At 41.1% G+C, this 22,089-nt stretch overlaps 1 protein-coding gene across 1 annotated transcript in view; it reads right to left on the bottom strand.

Moving 5' to 3' along the window:
* Window positions 1-22,089, bottom strand: part of LOC138736174 (CUB and sushi domain-containing protein 1-like) — a 2,349,200-nt gene that overhangs the window by 190,291 nt on the left and 2,136,820 nt on the right. The window contains exons 52-54 of the mRNA XM_069885244.1: window positions 10,708-10,902; window positions 7,333-7,506; window positions 3,069-3,242 (exon numbers count right to left, since the gene is read on the bottom strand). Coding sequence (XP_069741345.1) covers window positions 3,069-3,242; window positions 7,333-7,506; window positions 10,708-10,902 — 543 coding nt within the window. The remainder of the gene's footprint in view (window positions 1-3,068; window positions 3,243-7,332; window positions 7,507-10,707; window positions 10,903-22,089) is intronic.

The following is a 22,089-nucleotide window of genomic DNA, read 5'->3' as shown; positions in this document are numbered from 1 at the left end:
CTTCAAAATGTATGAATTTAATTTCTGATGTGTTGAGTTAAGAGCACAACAACCTTTCAACATTTCAGGAGAGAGTTCCAAAAGGGCAGGTGGAATCACTCAGAGTGTGGTGGATATGCGGATTGAAGCTGGTGCAATTCCAGCATTTAAAATAATATTTGGACAGGTACATGGACCAAAATCATACAAATGGGATTTCAGGTCAGCCTGGATGGGTTGGGTTTCTCTAGCTCAAACCATGAGTCTGAACAAAAGTATATTTCAATAAAACTTTTCCAGGCAGGCATAATCATAATTATTCTTTAAATTAACGTTGATCACTGATCATATAAACTCAGATAGAGTTGCATGAGTATGGTCATACTCAGTTTCCATTACAACTAAAATTGTATTTCAAGGCTCAGATTTTTTGTTTGAATTGAACTGACAATTCAATTTGCAAAACTATGTGGGCTGTGGTGTAAAGTTGATTGGAAATTTGCCAGCTCAAGGTCAGCAATTTGTCAGGTATACAAGAAGGATTCTTGTCACACTTTGTGGATCAGCTGACTAGAAGTGAGCCTGTAGTGGATCCAGCACTGGGTGACAGACCTCTCGGTGGGGGAGCATTTCGGTGATAGTGACCACAACTCCCTGAGCTTTTGCATAGCAAAGGATAAAAACAGACAAAATAGGAAGGTGTTTATTGAGGAAAGGCTAATTATGATGGGTTGAGGCAGGAACTAGGGAGAGTAAATTGGGAACAGAAGTTAACAGGAGAAAGCGCAGAAGTAATGCAGAGGATGTTTAGGGACCACTCGCCTGGATAGGTTTGTTCCTCTGAGACAGGGAAAATATGGTAGGAAAAGGAAAACGTAATTGACAAAACAGGTGAGGCAGCTAATTAAGAGGAAGAAGGAAGCATACATTAGATTTAAGAAGCAAAATACAGGAAGGGCTCATGAGAATTAGATGGTAGCCTGGAAGGAATTTAAGGAGAACTCAAAAACCTTGGCAAGAAGGATTAAGGAGATCCCCAAGGACTTCTATGTGTACAGTATGTTATGGAAATTCTTTGTTTGCCTTACAGCAGATAAAATACTGAAGTATATCATGTATATTACATTTCTGATGTATTATTACATGGGAATAAAGGATAAAGGAGGCATCACATGCCTGGAGGTGGAGGAGAATGGGATGTCCTAAATTAATACTTTGATTTGGTATTCACAAGAGAAAAGGATATTGAGATTAGGAAAGAGGAAGTGCTGGAACTTCTTAAAAACATTAAGTTTGCCCAGGGTCAGATGAGATATACCTCAGGTTGCTGTGGGAAGGGAAGAAAGCGATAGCTGGGGCATTGGCGATGACCTTTGCATCTTCCATCGCCACAGGGGAAGTGCTGGAGAATTGGAGAATGGTCAATATGGTCCCCTTCTCTAAAAAGATAATAGGAAGAATCCTAGGAATTATCAACCAGTGATTCTTACAGCAGTGATGCGCAAACTATGGGAGAGGTTTCTTAAGGACAGGATTAATGAGCATTTGGAGAAGTTTAGTTTTCTCAGGGATTCTTAGCAGGTCATTTTGAGGAGTAGGTCATATCTCATGAGCCTAATTGAGGACGTAATAAATGATGTGAATGTATAAGAATGTTTGCCTGTAGAAAGCAAAGAGTAGTAAGCAATGGAAAATATTCTGCCTAGAGGTCAATGACCAGTGAAGTTGGGCAGAGATCTATTCTGGGTCACCTGCTCTTTGTGATTTTTATAAATGACCTGGATGAAGAAGCAGAAGGATGGGTCTATAAGTTTGTGGATGATACAAAGATTGGAGTTGTGGATGGTGTTAAAGTCTGTTGTTGATTACAAAAGTATATAAAGAGGATGCCACTTTGGGTGGGAAAGTGGCAGATGGCGTTCAATCTGGATAAGTGTGAGGTGATGGATTTTGCAACATCAAACCTGAAGGCTGAGTACAAGGTTAATGGTTGAATACTTAACGATGTGGAAGAACAGATGGACCTTGGGGGTCCAAATCTATATAACTCGCAAGGTTGCCGGCAGTTTGTTAGGGTAGTTAAGAGGCCAGTGGGTTCATTAGTCAGGAGATGAATTCAAGAGTCAATAGGTCATGTTACAACTCCACAAATCTCTGGTAAGACCACACTTAGAGCACTGTGTTCCGTCTGGTCACCTCATTACATGAAAGATGCGGAAGCTATGGAGAAGGTGCAGAGGAGATTTACCAGGCTGTTGCCTGGATTGGAAAATAAGTCTCATGAAGCAAGGTTAGCAAGCTGGGACTTTTCTCCTTGAAACGTAAAAGGATGAGAGGTGAATTAATAGAGGTGAATTAACAGTCTACAAGATTCTGAGAGGCGTAGATAAGGTAGACAGCCAGTGTCTTTTTATCAGGGGCAGGAGTAGCAAACACCAGAGGACATCTGTGCAAAGTGAAGGGAGAAAAATTTAGGGGAAACATCAAGTAGTTCTGGGTGCCTGGAATGCTTGCAAGGGGTGGTGGTAGAGGCTAAAACATTAGCACCATTTAAGAGACTCTTAGAAAGACAGACAGATGAAAGAAAAATAGAGAGGTATGAGCCTGGAAGGGCTTCATTTAAAAAAAATATTATATAAATTGGCATAACATCGAGGGCTAAAGGGCCTGTACTACTCTATGTTCTAATTTTACTTGAATTTGGGGAGCTGCCTGATGAGTGATTCATAATGTAGCTCATTTGGGATTCCACTCAATAATGGGAAGCAAAACAGGATACAATGTGCAGTGACGATCAACTCTTTACGTGCTTTGAACCACTGGTGAATATTAATCACACCCCTTAACTGAGCAAAGAAACAATTAAACATGTTAATTTCGGAATGACACCCATGTTTGCACTCCCATTAAAGACATTTTCATACCACATAGATAATAAAATCAGCTGAAGAATTGCTTCATAGAATTAATTTAAAAATCTTTTGAATGTCAAAAAAAGCAAATGAAGAATTAGCACCCAGGTTTCAAAATATGGGCAGCATTTCCCCCCAAAAAGTTAACAAATAATCTGATGAAGGATTAATACTTACGAACACAGACTGCTGGATGTCCTGACCACCTATGGTCCTGTTGACAAATTCTGACGGAGGAGCCGACAAGACGGAAACCTGGATTGCACTGATAGACCACCGTGTCACGATAGCTGAAACCATCTCCACTGATATGGCCATTCACAATGGGATTAGGGTAGCCACAATGGCCCGCTGAATTCAAGGGAAGCAGATATGGAAGTAATCAGCACTTCAACAAGGAAATAGGTAGAGCAAGTTCCATCAGGACATAGGTTAATCTTCAAGGGGCTTCACCACATAGTAACATATTGCTTACAAATCATTAACCAGCAGCATTCTGAAGAATGGAAGTGTTCCATGATACAATTATCCAACATTTTGGAAGTTGAGGTGCAGAGATAGACAGATTACCAGATCAGCGACCTGACTGAACAAATTTACAAAAAGTGGGGACATCTTTGCATAAAATTAGAGTTGCCTCCTTGCTAATTTTGACTAATCATTTGTAAAAATGTAGAAATTGGACGTAATAAAATCAACAAATATTGTTATTCTTCGTGTAACTATGAGATCCATGCAAATATGTAGGAATGGTTTTCTGAAGCATGTTGTTACTTTGTTAGAGCATAAAATACTGCACCTGCATTCTTCAAGTCAACCAAAGCATAATCAAACACCACCGGAGGTCAAAAGACCATGAGGTATTGGAACAGAATTTGGCCATCCAATGTGTTCTGCCATTTGAATCATGGCTGATATATATTTTTTATCTCTCAACCTCATTCTTCTGCCTTCTCTCCATAACTTTTGACACCCTTACTAATCAAGAACCTACCAATATCATCAAACATATCTAATGACCTGGCTTCCACAGCAATCTGTTGCAAAAAATCCACAGATTCACCACCCTCTTGAAATGTCTCCTCACCTGTGCTCTAAAAGGATGCCCTTTTATTCGGAGTCTGTTCCCTCTGATCCAACACTCTTCCAGGACTGCAAACATCTTCTTCACATCCACTCAGTTTGTTTCAATGAATGGTGTGCTAACAACAACCTCTCTCTCAATGCCACCTTAACCAGAGAGCTGTTTAGAAGGGACAACCAGAGGTGTACAATCCAGTGATTACTGGGGGATCAGGAGTGGAGAGGGTGAGCAGATTTATAGTCCTGGGAGTCACTATATTGGGGGACCTTTCCTGGATCCAATATACTAATGTCATCGTGACAAAAACATGCCCTCGTCTTTACTTTCTCAGGAGTTTGCAGAGGTTTGGTATGTCATCAGAAACCTTGGGAAACCTCTACAGATGTGTAGTCAGAGTATGCTGACCAGCTGCATCATCGTCTGGTATGGGGGCACCAACACATCTGAGGGAAAGCTGTCCAAAAGGTAATGGACACATTCCAGTATGTCACAGGCAAAACTCTTCCCAACATCAAGAAAATCTATTTGGAACACTCCTATCGCAGAGCAGCAGCCATTATCAAGGATCCACACCACCCAGTACATGCTCTGTTCTCGCCTCTGCCATCAGGAAAGAGGTGTGTGTGCCATAAGTCTTGTACCACCAGGAAGAACTTACCCTTCCACCATCAGACTCAATCAGAGACCATCTAAGGACGCCTACTTTGCACATTATTCATGATTGGTTTTTTTTCTGCATTTCCACAGTCAGTTTGTTTACATTTCTTTCTTTGTTTACATTCATTTTATATGTATCTCCTCTTGAGTACCAATAAGTAGAAATTCTGCCTGGCCTGCAGGAAAAAGAATCCCAGGTTTGTATGTGATGTCATGTATGTATGTACTCTGACAATAAATTTGAACTTTGAGGTGCCCCCCTCACCTTTTTAAACTCCAGCAAGTACAGGCCCAGAGCCAAGAAATGTTCCTCATATGCTAACCATCTCATCCCCTGGATCATTCTAGTAAATCTCCTCTTGATCCTTCCCGACGCCTTTACATTCATTACAGCTGGAGCCCAAAACTGCTCAGAATACTCCAAATGTGGTCTAACCAATGCCTATCAACTCTCAGCATTGCATCCTTGCTTGAAATGAATGGTATAATTGTAATTGCCTTCCATACTACTGATTCAACCTGCAACTTAACCTTTAAGGGATCCTGCCCTAGGACTCCCAAGTTCCATTGGACCTGTGCTTTCTGAATAACCTCCCCATTTAGAAAATAGTCTACTTTGTTCCTTCTACCAAAGTGCATGACCATATACTTCCTTGCGCTATATTCCATCAGCCCCTTCTTTCCCCATTCTCTCAATCTTTCCAAGGGCTCTGCAGGCTCTCTGCTTCCTCAACACTTCCAACTCCTTCACCTTTCTTTGTATCAACTGCAAAACTGGCCACAAAGCTATAATTTTCATCACCCAAATGGTGAACTTTTCATGTGAAATGTAGAGGATCCAACATTGACCCCTGCAGAACACCACTCATCACCGGAACCCTGCCTGAAAAGGCTCCTTTATTCCCTCACTTTGCCTTCTGCCAGTGAGCCAGTCTTCTCTCCATGCTCATATTTTTCCCTACACACCATGGGCTGCTACCTTGTTCAGCAGCCTCATGTGTGGCACCTTGTCAAAGGCTTTATGAAAGTACAAGTAAACAACATCCACTTACTCTCCTTTGTCAGTTCTGCCTGTTACTCTCTCTAAAAATTCCAACAGAACTGAAAGAAACCATGTGGATTTTGGCCTATTTTATCTTGTGCTTTTTAAGTTCCCTGAAACTTCATCCTTAATAGGGGACTCAAGAATCCCGTCAACCACTGAAGTTGAGATTTCCGGCCTATAGCTTCCTGTCTTGTCTGAAAGAATAGAGTGATATTTGCAATTTTTCAGACCTCTGGAACCATTCCCAGCTCCAGCAATTCTTGAAAGATCATGACTAATACATTCACAATCTCTGCAGCTGCCAATTTCAGACCCTGGGCTGTAATCCATTTGGAAGAGGTAATTTATCCCCCTTCACCTTCTCAAGTACATTCTCTTTCGAATTAGAGCTTTTAGTCACTTCTGCCTCCTGACTCTCTCAGATTTCAAATTTATTGTCAATAGAGTATATCAATCACATCACATACAACCCTGAGATTCCATTTTATTTCCACACTGCCAACGATTATGCCATTAACCTTGTACTTTACCTTCGGATTCATCCTTCCAAATTGCATCACTTCCCACTTCTCCAAATTGAATGCGAGCTGCCATTTCACTGCCCAACTCTACTTCCTGTCTATATCCTGTTGGAACCTATGAAAACCTTCAATCTGCATGCCAACTGCAAACTTATCAACTCACCCATCCACTTCCTTTGCCAAGACATTTATAAAGAGCAGGGGTCCCAGAACAGATCCCTGTGGAGCGCCACTGTTCACTGTCCTTCAGAAAGAACAGGCTCCATCCTCCATCTACAGTTGCCCTCTGTGGGCTAGACAATTCTGAATCCATAACCCCACCCCTGCAACACCCCACCCCATTATTTAAAGCCCTTTCTAATGTCTTTTGAAGACACCCCTGCTTACAGTAATATTGGGAGATCTGATCTGTGATCTGATGGTTCAGGGACCGGTGCATTGTGTTCCAAGGTGGACAATTCATACTTAAGGTTCCCAGCTACTTGCATGGAAGTAGAACTCAGCCATTTGCTGTCCCAAGGAATGGAATGGACAAAGCAGTTTTTAATGAAGGCATAACACATCTTTGGTGCTATTTCAAATGACTTGTTCTTTGCCACAATTGAGTGACATCCATGCCACACCTGCCTCCTGTTTTCCCATTTCATTCTGCATTCACCAATGGGAATCCTTCTGTCAGCCTTCCTGGCTGCTTTTATGAGTAATTTTACAGTAGCCCCATTCATGATTTCCAATTTAAATTGAAGAACCCATGTCCAAGAAGAAATGCCTTCAGCTGCACAAACACATTTCACTTTGGATGCTTGTTCCCAGAACAACAGGCACACTTCCATTCCGTTAATCTACACTTAATTTAAATCCTGCTTTAAAACTGAGGAAGCTAATTCGCTATATCTTAAAAAAAATTAATCTGAAGTTGCATCAGGTTTCATGCACATCAATAAATTCTGTACAATCTTTTGTGTTTATAAAACAAGGAAGTCTGCAGTCAGTGTGTTTGAGTACAAGACACCAACATTCTTAGGAAACTGAGCAGGTCATATAGCAGCACATTTATGTATTGTGCAGAAACTATTGCCATCAAGTGGGCCTGATCTGATTTAACTGAGGGCTTGAATAAACTATGTTACATACCCAGGCATCTGGTTTCCACTCCATTCCACAGCCCATTGCCTTGACATTCTCGGACGTGAGATCCAGCCAAAGTGTAGCCAGTGTTGCACGTGAAGATGGCAGTGGCCCCGTACGTCATCAGTGTTCCAATCTTATTGCCATTCGGTGGGGAGGGAAGACCACCACATGAGATAACTGGTTAAAAATAGATCCAACGAAAATGAAGATCCAGGCTCAATAAACATACTGCAATTTCCTCCCGATCTTATCTCATGGTCACGCGGAGCCACTTCTGGAGCTGATACCAAAAGTATTTTGAACAAACATTCACTGATCTATTTTAATCCATCGGGACCTGATTCTGATATCAATGTGTTTCATTTAATTTTCTGTTATCGAATTGAAATGAGTGGATTTTAACTTGGGAAGCTCCTATGATTCAGGGAAAGAAACTAAGCGCAAAAATAATTTTTCAACCATGAAGTCTGAGATACTTTCTTTTTTCCTGCTAACCACGATTGGTGAGAGACTTGCATTTTCATGCCTTTTTGCACCTCTCCTTCACTGTTTTATCCATTTCCAAGCACTCTCATGACGGGGTTTAACCTTGCTGCCCTTTGCAGCATCTTTACAAACTATAATATCCAGCCAATGCATTAATGACATGCCCTGAATAACAAACAGGACACGCTCAAAGTGAATTATTTCAAATCAGTGGAAATATCCTTTGCTTCCATTGGATTTCAGTTTACATCTGATATCTGGCAGAACACTGCAATATCATCAGACATTGCCTTAAGTTAATTTACTTAACAAATGCTGAACAAGCAAATAACCCAATGGTGATACAAGACATTTAATGCAACTGTAATAAATTTTCAATCTTGCTCATTGAAAGGAAAACAAAGATAACAATCAAAATGCTGAGCTATTTTTTTCAGAGGTATCTTCACAGTTGCTGGTGATTGTACTTCTCGCACCTTGGTTTGAAAGTGGACCTCTGTCATGATCCAGAGGTTGGGCGCAATTCTCCGATAGCGCAGGTCCTCATTGCAAATTGTGTGTCCTTCTTCTGTGAAAGCAAATCAGCTAGCATAGCGCCAGGGTTAGCATAGCGCCAGTGACCCGGAGAACGAGCACTGTCTGTACATTCTCTCCATGATTGCGTGGGTGTCCTCTGGGTGCTCCGGTTCCCTGCCATGTTCCCAAGGCATATGGTGTCCTCTGGGTGCACCGGTTCCCTCCCATGTTCCAAAGGCATACAGTGTCCTCTGGGTGCTCCGGTTCCCTGCCATGTTCCAAAGGCATATGGTGTCCTCTGGGTGCACCGGTTCCCTCCCATGTTCCAAAGGCATACGGTGTCCTCTGGGTGCTCCGGTTCCCTGCCAGGTTCCAAAGGCATATGGTGTCCTCTGGGTGCTCCGGTTCCCTGCCATGTTCCAAAGGCATACGGTGTCCTCTAAGTGCTCCGGTTCCCTGCCAGGTTCCAAAGGCATACGGTGTCCTCTGGGTGCTCCGATTCCCTGGCATGTTCCAAAGGCATACAGTGTCCTCTGGATGCTCTGGTTCCCTGCCATGTTCTAAAGGCATATGGTGTCCTCTGGGTACTCCAGTTCCCGGCCATGTTCCAAAGGCATACAGTGTCCTCTGGGTGCTCCAGATCCCTGCCATGTTCCAAAAGCATACAGGTTTAGTCAGTTAATTGGGTGTATGGAATTTGTGCCTTATCCAAAAAGCGGGGTGGCTGTGACTACTTGAGAAGCACGCAAGATTCTTGACAAGTTACTGCATTCAAAAAACTTTGGATTACTTTCATTGTCCTTGATAGAGGTTTTTTAAGTAAACTGTTTAAATTAATTGAGCTAACTAAACACAATTAATGACAAAAAATAATCTTGAACTCCATGAAATTAAGTAGAAGCAAAATAATTAAATTTAGCGAATGGAATGCTTTTCTCTATTCCTGACTCTAATGGGGGCTCTACATTCTCCCTCTGGTTTCCTTATGTCCCAAAAACATGCAGCCTAGTTGGTTCATTGGCCTGCTGCTAATTTTCCACGTGTGCAAGTGAGTGAGGGGGAGTTTAAAATGGGTTTATTTGATGGTCAATGTTAATGGCTGCTTGAAGGTCAGGGTAGATTCAACAGGCTGAAGGGCCTATTTCTATACGGTAAGACTGACTCACGCTTATTTCTCTGGCACAGGTTTGGTGAGTCCACTCAGACTGGGGGCTGTGAGGGTATGTGCTACATTCTGAGTAATTTACACTTTTTTAATCATTTGAGCAAATCAGAATGTGCTTATTTACTTCAAGGTTTTGCTCTACATTTGGCCATTTTTAAATGTTTTAATGGCCTATTTCATTTTCAATGGTGTTAAATGTCTTTGGGTTTGTGTGAAAGAAGAAGCATGTACTGAACATCGGAGCTCTATCAGGGCTTGTACATGATGGTGGTTGGGGATGAGAATGAGAAACAAAGTTACTGCTGAGTAATTTGCTGAGGTTGAGCTGAACCAGACAGGTCAGGCCAGACTGAGTGATGACAGTTGGCTACTCCAAAAACTTCTGCGTCAATGTGTTTGACAGCTTTAAAGGGCATGATGGTGTTGTGAATCTGTGCATTGTAAACGAGTTTCTCTGTTTAGCGAAAATTGTCTATTTTCAATCAGGAGAAAAAATGCACATTTTGTTTCAAGTTTAACATTTATAATATTGGATATGATTAAAGACTGGACAACAAATTGTCATTTAAAGCTGTCCAATTTGACAACTGGTTATTGAAGAAGAAACTTATCAAATCATTGAAATGTACTAGGGTGGGAAACCATTTAGGAGGGCCTCAACCCATTTCTTGTGATATATAAATGTTACGAAATTAAAACTCTGTATTTTTCCAATGGAATCTGCTTCCTCCAACAATTCAGTCCATGGATTCCAGACGATAAGAACTCAGTTGTTTTATAATAAACTGTCTCCTTATCCCTACTCTCTGTAAAACAATTTCCCCTGGTTCACTTTGCCAAAGCCCATTACGATTTTGGACCTTCCTCCTAAACTCCTTGACTTTAAACCTAAAAGTTAATCCAACAGAAGCTTCCCTGCTCCCTCCACATGTCTGAACTCTCCAACTCTTCTCCTATATCTCCTCTTCAAGACTATGGCAGTTGTAAACTACAAGTATATGGCATATTCATTTAAATTTTGCAGATACCTTAAATCTAAGTCACTTTAAAAAGATTAAACTTGGTGGTTCAAACTATGAATGTGAAATAGTGATGCAACATCACGTTTTATACAAGTATTCATTTGGGCAAAATCACTGATGAATGATGCTTTAATTTTAACACCTCATTGTCCCATATTTTCTTTTTCATAAAAAGGATCTTGTTCTTACTTTCACAAGTTGCTTTTTCATTTGCTCCACTCCATCTGCCATTTGCTTGACATTCAACAAACTTGTGGCCCTTCAGGTAAAAACCAGGTTTGCAGCTCAACATGACCTTGGTTCCATATTCGTTTGCTGATCCACGAACCACTCGACTGACCACGTCCCGTGCATGAACAGTCTCTATCGGAGGGCAGAGCACCGCTGTCAGGGCAAACACAAATAAAAGTCATCAGTTAAATTGCTGGATTCAACAAAAAATGACTTCAAGATCGCCAAAGACCTGTCTGTATGACTGGCTCAACACACTTTCTGTACTCACGGCCTGCTGGGGATGTGAATATTGTTACAAGATCAAACCAGCAACCACAAAGAAGGCATATCACACAGGGGTAAAGATGAACAATTACTTTATTAACAAAAAAATTCACCTTCAAATTTTAATTCAAAATCCCCCCCCCCCCTTTTATAACAATGCCCACTGGTTACTATGCAAATTTCTATAACAGTGTAAAACTAATAAATTCCCAGCCTAAATATAACATATGCAATTAAAGTCTAAGTTATATTTCCAACCATCCCACAGAAAAACTTAGACACACAAAACACACAAGACTCACAAAACTTCGATCTCAACCAAAGCAAAGATCATAAGCAAAACTCAGTTTGTTTGGTCAACTGAAGCCAAAAGATCTTTGAGAGGGAGAGAGAACACAAAATTTGAAGTTTTCTTCTTGTGTTGCTTGCAGAGAGAGGAACAACTGGCTTGGTCTGGATCCTTCTGGCTGCCTTCAGAATGTTAATCCCTTTTAAAATGCCCAACATTCTAAACTGTCCACCAGACAATGACTAATGCTTTGAGCCTTCTTCCACTCCACAGCACCACCCAGTGGTGGTTTATCGTCCAAGTCCAGAAATTTTTAGATAATTTTCTGCACATGCTCAGTTCATCTCCCACTCTCTCAGCAGTCCAACTTCACCTTGGTTCTCTAAGGCAAACTGTCACTTTCCAACTCAAAACCCACACAACACATAGGCCAATACACAACACAGAACTCTGTAACAGCTCCCCTGCTAAAATATGAAAAAAATTGTCCACAAGAACAATTTTTTAACAATTAATGGAAGTATTACGTAAATAAAATAAACATTCCATTTTTTTACAGTATGTGATTAGATTCATATTTACCCAGATTCAGATTAACATCTTGAGAAACAATCTGCTGTTATGTTATCCGTCCACTTTATGTGTGTAAGAATTAAATCATACTCTGTAACATTAAGCTCCAGTTCAATAACCAGTTGTTCTTTTCATTTTAGACAGAAAAACTAATGGATTATGATCAGTATATATTATTAATGGTTTTTGAGCAGTACAAATATACACATCAAAATGTTGCAATACTAAAACGAGTGCTAATAACTCCTTCTCAATGGTTGAATAATTTTGTTGATGGTCGTTAAACTTTTTTGAGAAGTACGAAATAGGATTTTCTATTCCATCACCATCCTTCTTCTGTAACAGTACAGCACCAACCACTTAGTCACTGGCGTCCATGGCTAAGGAGAATGGCTTTTCAAAGTTAGGGGACACAAGTACAGGCTGATGGCATAAAATGGCCTTTAACTTCAGAAACACTTCCTGGCATGTATCTGATCAGATAAATTTTTCTTTCTTTCCAAGTAGTTTTGTTAATGGGAGTGCAATTTCTGCAAAGTTTTTACAAAATCTACGATAGTAGCCAATCATACCTAGAAATCTCTGAAGAGCTTTCTTATTATTGGGGATAGGGAATGCAGTGATAGCCAATACTTTCACTCCAACCAGTGCAACCTGTCCCTGTCCTACCACATAATGCAGATAATTTACAGTGGCATGTCCAAATTCACTCTTGTGCAAATTCACTGTGAGGTGTGCTTCCACCAGTCTCTGAAATAACTGCTCTAATTCAAGCATGTGTTCTTCCCATGTATCAGTACTAATTACTAAATCATCGATAGAGGCTCCTGTGGGCTCTAAATCATGAATTACTGCATTAATCATTCTCTGAAATGTGCCAGGTGCATTTTTCATCCCGAAAGGCATAACATTATACTCATACAATACTGAAGGTGTAACAAATAAAGAAATCTCCCTGCCTTTCTCTGCCAAAGGAACACACCAGTATCCTTTTAAGAGATCAATATTTTTAAGAAACTTAGCCTTTCCCACCTTACCTATACAATCATCTATTCTGGGAATAGGGAACACATCAGTCTTTGTCACCATGTTTATCTTTCGATAATCTGTACAAAACCTAATTGAGCCATCTGGCTTAGGAACCAGATCACAGGGTGAACTCCAATTTGAACTTGATTTTTGGATGATGTCACTTTTGAGCATATAATATAACCATATAATCCACCTGTTGATCCAACAATCTGCTCTTTTCCTGATTAACTCAGTAAGCATGCTGCTTAATAGGCTTAGCATCACTGACCTCCACACCATGACAAACCACAGTAGTATTTCTTGGAACATTTGGGAATATATCCTTAAATTTCATAAGTAATGTCCTCATTTCTTCCCTTTCTGATTTAATCAAATGCATTAACTTGGTGTCTAAGTTTTGCAAAACTATAGAATTTTCCAGCCTAGGGCTTATCACTTTCTGTGCTCCATGACCTTCCACAAAAATTATCTCCTGACACATGTTCACGTGACAGACCTGTGTCTCTCTTCGACGATCAGGCATCTCAATGACATAGGTGAGCTGGTTAATTTTTGATTTCACCTTATATGGTCCTGAAAACTGAGCTCTCAAAGGGGTTGACTGCATTGGAAACAAAACAAATACTTTGTTGTCAGGTTTAATGTCCCTAATTTTTGCTTTTTGATCATACCGAATTTTCATTTTACCTCGAGCAGTTTTTAAATTTTTCCTTGCCATCTCGCAAATTTGAAAACATAATCCAACAGATTTGATTGTATATCATTATGTATCCACTTTTCCTTCAACAATAGTAATGGAATCCTGACTTCATGACCAAACACCAACTCAAATGGACTAAAGCTAAGAAACTCCTGAGTTGCCTCTCTAACAGCAAACAATAACAAATGGATTCCTTCATCCCAATCCTTATTATTTTCCATGAAATAAGCCCTCATCATATTTTTCATAGTTAAATGGAACCTTTCCAAGGCCCCTTGACTTTCAGGATGATAGGCAGATGACGCAATTTGATGGGCTCCCAATTCATACACCACCAGACATATTCCAGACATAAAATTACTCCCTTGGTCCAACTGAATTTCTCTTGGTAGGCCAAACAGTGTGAAAATTTTTAGCATAGCCTTCACTTTTGTCTTTGTTTTAATGTTTCTCAGGGGAATAGCCGCTGGGAACTTTGAAGCTGTGCACATGGGTGTTAACAAATATTCATTTCCCGCTTTGGTTTTTGGCAATGGGCCAACACAATCCACTATCACTTTTGAGAAGGGTTCTCTGAAAGCAGGGATGGGTTGTAAAGGTACTACTGGTGGTCCTTGATTAGTCTTGCCCACCAGTTGACAACTGTGACAGGTTCTAAAAACGTTCACAACATCCTTTCTTAATTTTGGCCAATAAAACTGTTTCCTTATCTTTTCTACTGTCTTCTTCACTCCAAGATGACCTCCTAAAGGTGTACTATGAGCCAACTTTAATATTTCATTCCTGTAAGTTCTGGGAATTACAACTTATCTTACTACCGCCCAGTTTTCACTGGCAGTTATCACTTGTGGTCTCCACTTTCTCATCAATATTCCATCTTGAACAAAGTAACCTACTGGCATAGTTTCAATTTCCTGGTTAGACAGAATCTTATCTCTTATCCCAGCAAGATCAGGATCATGCTTTTGTCTGGCTATTAATTCTTCTCTTGACAACAGCAAAGCTGGATCCATAGGTTTGTTCTTAATGGTTGCCTCAACTATAGGATCATCACAGACTTTCTCTACCTCTACCTTTTTTCTGGACATGGCTCTAGTAATGGCACATGCAGGGTAGATTTCCAAATCCTTTATGGACTCATAAACCAATGGCTTACTTGTGGGTTTCACCACAGGTATGACTTTACCCTCTGCTAAATCATTTCCTAACAAAAGAGAAACTCCATCCACCAGCAGACTTGATCTTATCCCTATCGTAACTGGGCCATTAACTAAGTCTGATTTCATCACTATTCTATGCAAAGGTATAGGCTCTGCTTCATCACTAATGCCTTTAATTAAATTCACATCTCCAGTATCGGTCTCCTCACCAAAATTCAAAATGTTACTTAAAACAAGCGATTGGGCTGCTCCAGTATCCCACAGGATTTTAACTGGCACTTGATTGGATTTTTCTTTAATCAAAATGAAACCTTCAGTCATGAATGGTTTAAAAATATCCCTAACTTTCTCACTCAGAACACAGTCAGTTGGTACAACCCCTCTCTCTCTCTCTTCCTTTTCAGTACAGGACAATTTGCTATTATGTGCCCTGGCTTCTTACAATAGTGGTAAATAACACTCGAAAATTTTTCCTTCACCCATTTCTCTTCCTCTCTTCCTTTAACCTCACTTCTAGATTTTCTTTCTACTCTACTTGGATTATCAGCAGTATTCCTTTGAAAGGTTTTCCCTGGTGTCCACTTAGGCTTGTGGGTTAAAGCATATTCCTCTGTGAATTTAGCCAATTACACAGAACAGATACAGGAGGATCAGAGCCAGCACCTCCAGGCTGAGGAATAACTTGTTCCCATGGGCAGCAAGAATGCTGAATGACCAAAGGACCTGCTCACACTGACCATCCGAGATGCTCATATGCATTGTATTGTATTTGAATTGATGAAATACTTATCCCGCATATGTATTGCTTGTCTGTATGTGTGCTATGTCTGCATATTTTTTCACTGAGGACCAGAGAATGCTGTTTTGTCGAGTTCTTCTGATATGATCAGATGAGTATAAACTTCACTTTCCACAGATAATGCCTGGCCCATTGAGCTCCTCTAGCACTTTGTGTGTTGCTCCAATTTTCTCACTTCTGTGTTCACTCCGTTCTAACTGCTGAACAGGATACGTGGTGAGAAGCTGTTTGCTTGAAGTTAGGGTGGGGGAATCAACACTGAACTGAACAGAGCTGAGTTTTTGACCAGCTATGAAATTTTGGATGGGCACATTCCAGTGAAACAAGCCTCTAAAGAGCCCCAGAACATGTTGTCAAAATTCAGGCAGGTTTATGTACTCCTTCAGCAAGTTTTATGTAATTTGTCCCAAATGTTAGGACAAAAAAAGCTAATAAAACATGGATGAAAAGGATAGAATTAGTAGCAAGAGTATACCTTCTGGCCTGTTGACCCCGCCTCACATTCAACAAGATCATGAATGATCTGGCCATATGTAGCTCCACTGCTCCCTATTAACCCTTCAAAACTCCATCCATCTGTGTCTTACATACATTTAGTGAAGAAGGCTATACTACTTCAGTAGGTAAAGATTTACCACTCTCTGACAAAAGTAGTCCTCCTTATTTCTCTTTTATCTCTACGTGGCCCTGAACCTTGAGGCCAGTTCTAGACTCACCTGCTAGTGGAAACAACATCCCTCCTCTCTCAACTGTTTCTTTCATAATTTTAGATGCCTTTCTCAGATCCATCCTCCAAAATGCCACAGTAAGGCCGCAGGTGAATTAATCTCTCCTTATAAGATAACCATCTCCCACCCTCCATCCTCACTACATTCTACAGAGGAGGTATCAAGAGCTTCCTGAGCAATTGCATTACTGCCTGGTTTGGAAGCTGCACCACCTCAGACCGTGAGACCCTGCAGAGGACAATGGAGTCAGTGGAGAAGATCATTGAGGTCTCTCTTCCTACCATGATGGACATCTACAACACTCGATGCATGTGGAAGGCAAATAAGATTGTGAAAGATTTCACACACCCCTCTCATAAACTTTTCTCCCTTTTGTCATCTGGAAGGAGGTACCGTAGCATTCAGGTCCATACATCCAGATTATGCAATAGTTTTTATCCCCAAACCATCAGGCTCCTCAATTCCTAGAACATGTGTGTTCTAGTCTATCATGGGTTCCTTTATCATGGTTTTTTATTGTATTATGATTTAAGAGTTAATTTCTATTTATGTAATACACATTCTCCATGGACTTGGAGAAACACTATCTCGATCACTATTAGTAGTTACAGTATGAATGATAAATAAAGATGACTTGAATTGACAATTTGAACCAGTTCATTCCCATAAGTAATGTGGCGAATCTCCTCTGCACCACCTCTAAAGTCAGTATATCCTTTCTCAGGTAAGGAGACTAGAAATGGATGCAGTAATGCATGAGGCTATGGACAGACATATTGGTGTGGGAATGGTGTGTAGAATTAAAATGGTTAGCCACTGGGAGGTATTTGCTGTTACAGCAGACAGAGTGAATCTGCTGAATGAAATGATCTCTCAGTCTCCATCCAGTCTTTACTTTCTATGGATTCTGTGTAAGTTTAAGTAAAAAAACAAAATGCTGGAGAAACTCAGCAGGTCAAACAATGTCCTTTATATAGCAAAAATAAAAATTCATTACCGATGTTTTGGGCTTGAGGCCTTCATGTAATCTCCCGACCTGCTGAGTTTCTCCAGCATGTTTGTGTATTGCACCCAACTTCAGTGTCCGCACACTTTCTTGTTTAACTGCTTGCAATCACTGACAACCAGGTTAATGTTCATTGCTTCCACTTACCTTAACAGACTGAGCTCCTCTGAACCCTTGCACTTGCCACTCTCAAAATGCACTCAATGCCTGCAGTTCAGTTTAGCCACAAATGCCACATTATACGATCTGATTACAACACCCCCAGAGTCATGCAGCACAGAAACAAGCCCATGCTGACCATCAGGTGCCTGTTTTGTCAGATGGGATGATGATCAAACAGAGAACAAAGGAGTAAACCAACTCCTCGTGGAGGAAGTGGTGCTCGGGGTCGCGGGAAGGTGAACGGGCTGCAAGTGATAAAGATCTGCACAACACCATTACAGTGCTAGCAACCCAGCTTCGAATCAGTGGGAAATGTCTCTGAATAGAAATAGAGGCTTGGGACAGATCAGCTATGAATATTTAGGCAGGGTCAAGTGGCCAACACCTGCTCCAGTTTATTTTGTTTCAAAGTAAAATGATCAGCTGACCCTTTTAGGATACATCTGAGGTTGCTGAAGAATTTAAAGGAAAGCAGATCCTCAGAGTCCCCCACTCCCCATACCTCAAAGCCCTGTGTGACTCATCTTCCTCCACTTAATCCATTTAGCTCTCTCTCCCTCCCTCACCAATGCATGTCATATCCCACTCCCCCCTCCCCACTCTGCACTGGCTGCTCTTTGTCACATCCCCAGTCTCGACACAATGTTCCAGCCTGAAACACTGATCTCTTCTCCCACTGATGCTACTTGACCCACTGATTTCTTACAGCTGGTTGTGCTTGGATTCCTCAAATCCTCACTGGACTTTAGAGCAATGCGAGAGAATGGTCACTTTTCAGATATTACGGGGATTTGCGGAAACTGTAGCCAATCAGCCAAGTGTAAGTGCAGAAAAAACCCTGGAATGCATGAGTCGCACAACGCAGAAGCAAGTCATGCGGCGCCACATGTTTGCTGCGAACTTTGCTCCATCCACACTAATCCCAAATGCCTGCTTTAAATCCATTTTCTTCTCTGCCTAGCCAATAAATGCCTCTGAACCATAGTGATTTCATTGGATTTCAACACCTCCTCAGGCAGCGAGTTGAATCACGGCGGAAAAGAACCTTACCCCTCTGATAACCTTTCAAATTCCTTCTAGCCTTAAATTCATGCCCTACTCCATCCATGAGGAAAATAATTCTGATTGTCCACCCAATCCATGCCTCAATCAGGTCACCCCACTGCTCATTCACCTGAGGAAAACAAGCCCAGCCTAACCAATTTCTCCCCAAAACTGAAGTTCTCCAATCCAAAACCAGGGTTGGACGGCTCATCTATGAAAAGATGAAATCATCTGGAAACACAGAGATTACGAACAACTCAGATGGATTTGTCAAATGGTAACTTGGTGTTAATTACATGATTGGGTCCTTCAGTGTAGATTTTAATTTTTTTAAAATTTGGAATTACAGCATGGTAACAGGCCCTTCCAGCTCATGAGCCCATACACTGCAATTAACACAGCCACCGAACGTTTGAAAGATGGGAGGAAACCGGAACACCTGAAGGAAACTCATGCAGACATGGAGAGAATGTACAAACGTCTTGTCGGCAGCGCCAGATTCGGATCTTGGTCACTAGCGCTGTAACAGTATCGCACTAACTGCATCATCAGGTATTCAACAATGATTAAATGGGAGATAACTGTCAGATTGGAAGCAGATGACTAGTGGTGTGTCTCAGGGTTCAGTATGGATCCATTACTGTTTGTCATATACATTAATGATCTGGATGATGAGGGATAAATTAGATTAGTAAGTATGCGGATGATACTAAGATAGGCAGAGCTGTGGATAGTGAAGAAGGGTTTCAAAGCTTGCAGAGGGATGTAGGCCAGTTAGGAGAGTGGGCTTGAAAGATGGCAGATGGACTTTAATGCAGGTAAGTGTGAGGTGTTGTATTTTGGTAGGGCTATTCAAAATAGGACACACATGGTTAATGGTCGGGCATTGAAGAGTGCAGTAGAACAGAGGGATCGAAGAATAATGGTACATAATTCGCTGAAGGTGAAATCACATGTGGATAGGGTGGTGAAGGAAGCTTATGGTATGTTGGCCTTTATAAATCAGGGCATAGTGTATGGAGTTGGGATGTGATGTTAAAATTGTACAAGGTGCAGGGGGTGAGGCCAAACTTAAGAGTATTGTGTACAGGTTTGTTCACCAAAGTATAGGAAAGATATCAACAAATTGGAGAGAGTGCAGAGAAGATTTACTAGAATGTTGCCGGGGTTACAGGGTCTAAATTATAGAGAAAGGTTAAATAAGTTAGGGCTTTATTCTTTGAAGCATAGAAGGTTGAGAGGGGATTTGATTGAGGTATTTAAAATTATTAGGGGTATAGATAGAGTTGACGTGGAGAGGCTTTTTCCTTTAAGAAAGTGGGAGATACAAACAAGAGAACATGAGTTGAGAGTTGGAGGCAAAAGTTAAAAGGAAACATGAGGGGGGACTTCTTTACTGTGAGAGTGGTGTGTGTGTGGAATGAGCTTCCAGACAAAGTGGTGGAGGCAGGCACGATATTGACATTTAAGGAGAAGTTGGAGATGTTTATGGATGGGAATGAAATAGAGGGTTATGGGTTGAGTGTAGGTCAGGGGGGTTGGGTGGGAGAAAGTGTTCGGCGAGGACTAGAAGGGCCAGGTTGGCCTATTTCTATCCTGTAATTGTTGTATGGTTATATATCGTCCCCACAAAAAGTATATTTAATTATCTGTCCTCCACTAACGTCGAGGCAGAGAATTCCAGATCCAATACTTGCTGGGAATAGATGTTTCTTTACCCCCGAGTTTTAAGTGACTGGCCCTACATCTTTTAGCCATGTCCACTTGTTCGTGATTCTCCACTGTGGAAAGCACAGCAACATTTACCCTGTCAAGCTCCCACAGGATCTGTCATCCTTGATTGAAGTCACTCCTCATTCCTCCAAACTCAAAGGAATACAGATGCAGTCCACCCAGACTAAGATGTAAAGGACAATACCCCAAGCCTGCCCCCCCCCCCATCCCAGGTAATGACTAGGTGAACCTTCTTTGGAATGCTTCCAATGCTAGTCCATCCATTATTAGATAAGGGGATGAAAACTGTGCATAGTTTTCAAACATTGGACAGCTTTAACAAAATTTTCCCTATTCTCAAAGCCCAACCCATTCAAACTAAAGGCCAACATGCTGTTAACTCTCTTCATTACTTCTTGGACCTGACTGCTAACATTTTGTAATGCATGCACTGGATCACCTAGATTCCTTTGAACTTCAATCATTTGCAGACTCTCACGTTTAGATAATAATCCACCTTTCAGTTCCTCTTACCAAAGTGCATGCACTCACACTTCACCACATTACATAGAACATAGAATATTACAGCACAGTACAGGCCCTTAAGCCCACAATATTTTGCCAACCGATGTAACTCTACTTTGGAAATATCTAACCCTTCCCTACATCACACTCATAACCCTCTATTTTGTGCCTCAGAGTCTTTTGAATGCTCTTATTGTACCAGCCTCCACCACCACTCCCAGCAATACATTCCAGGCACCCACCACTCTCTGTGCAAAATGCCTACCTCTAACATCTCCCCTAAACTTTCCTCTCTTGACATAAATCCCATCTGCCAACTCCATCCATCTCTGTCCCACTGAAGAATCAGAATGTCTTCATTGTACCACACCCTTCCATTTCTTTCATCATCAGCTCACATGTGAAACTTACATTTTGTTCCCTCTTTTTGGTCAGTAATAGAAGTGTAAAACTATTAAGGGCTCAGCCTGGAAAGGGCCTGTTTGTTCCAATTTGATGTGATACTGTTTTAATCCAAGCAAATATACCTGTTCCATGATGTTTGGATTTGAATTTGTGCACTAACCTTGCATGAGGCAGCTTGTCACTTTTGAAAATTTAAACACCCTACATCTCTTGGTTTCCCTCTATCAACATTCCCACTCACCCCCTCCAAGAATTTGAGTAGATTTGGATTTTCCATAATACCCTATCGACCAGATTCAATTTTATTCAGTTTTCCTAAATGATTGATTTCCTCTTTGATACTACAGCATCTTGAAACTGACTGGCCTGCAGTTCGCAGCATTCCATCTTCCTGCCTTGGTGAACAAGGTTACTTATGTTATGGTACCCTCATGGAAATGATTGAGTGGAAAAACTCACGATCTCTGAAGATACCTCCTTTATAAAATCTTGGGTGCAGGCCATTGGTTCCAGCAATCTGTCCACCATCAGAACCATGAGTATTTCCAAGACATCATCATTAATGATTGGGGTTCTTGCAAGTTCCACCCCACTCACCCCCCTTCCATTTGAAATGAGCCTAGTTATTATCATAATCCTCCATGGTGAAGATTACAAATATCAATTTGATCTATCTTCCATTTCCTTGTTTCCTCTCATTAATTCACCAGCCTCGTTCTTCAACATTCTTCTACACCGACTTTGGCCATCTTCATCCCATGGAAACTATGACAGTTTGCATTGATGTTTTTCCACAAATTTTCTCCTTCGTGAAATTTTGTCTTTTGCTGCTGGTTCCTTAGAATTGCCTCACACTTTGACCCACCACATGCCCGTCGCACTTTGTATGCCTTGTTCTTCAATTGAACATGACTCTTAACCTCTTTGTTAATCGCAA

Source organism: Narcine bancroftii, chromosome 6 (assembly GCF_036971445.1).
Source record: "Narcine bancroftii isolate sNarBan1 chromosome 6, sNarBan1.hap1, whole genome shotgun sequence".
Lineage (NCBI taxonomy): Eukaryota > Metazoa > Chordata > Chondrichthyes > Torpediniformes > Narcinidae > Narcine > Narcine bancroftii.
The sequence above is the reverse complement of the archived record's forward strand: the minus strand, read 5'-3'. Positions and strand labels throughout refer to the sequence as shown.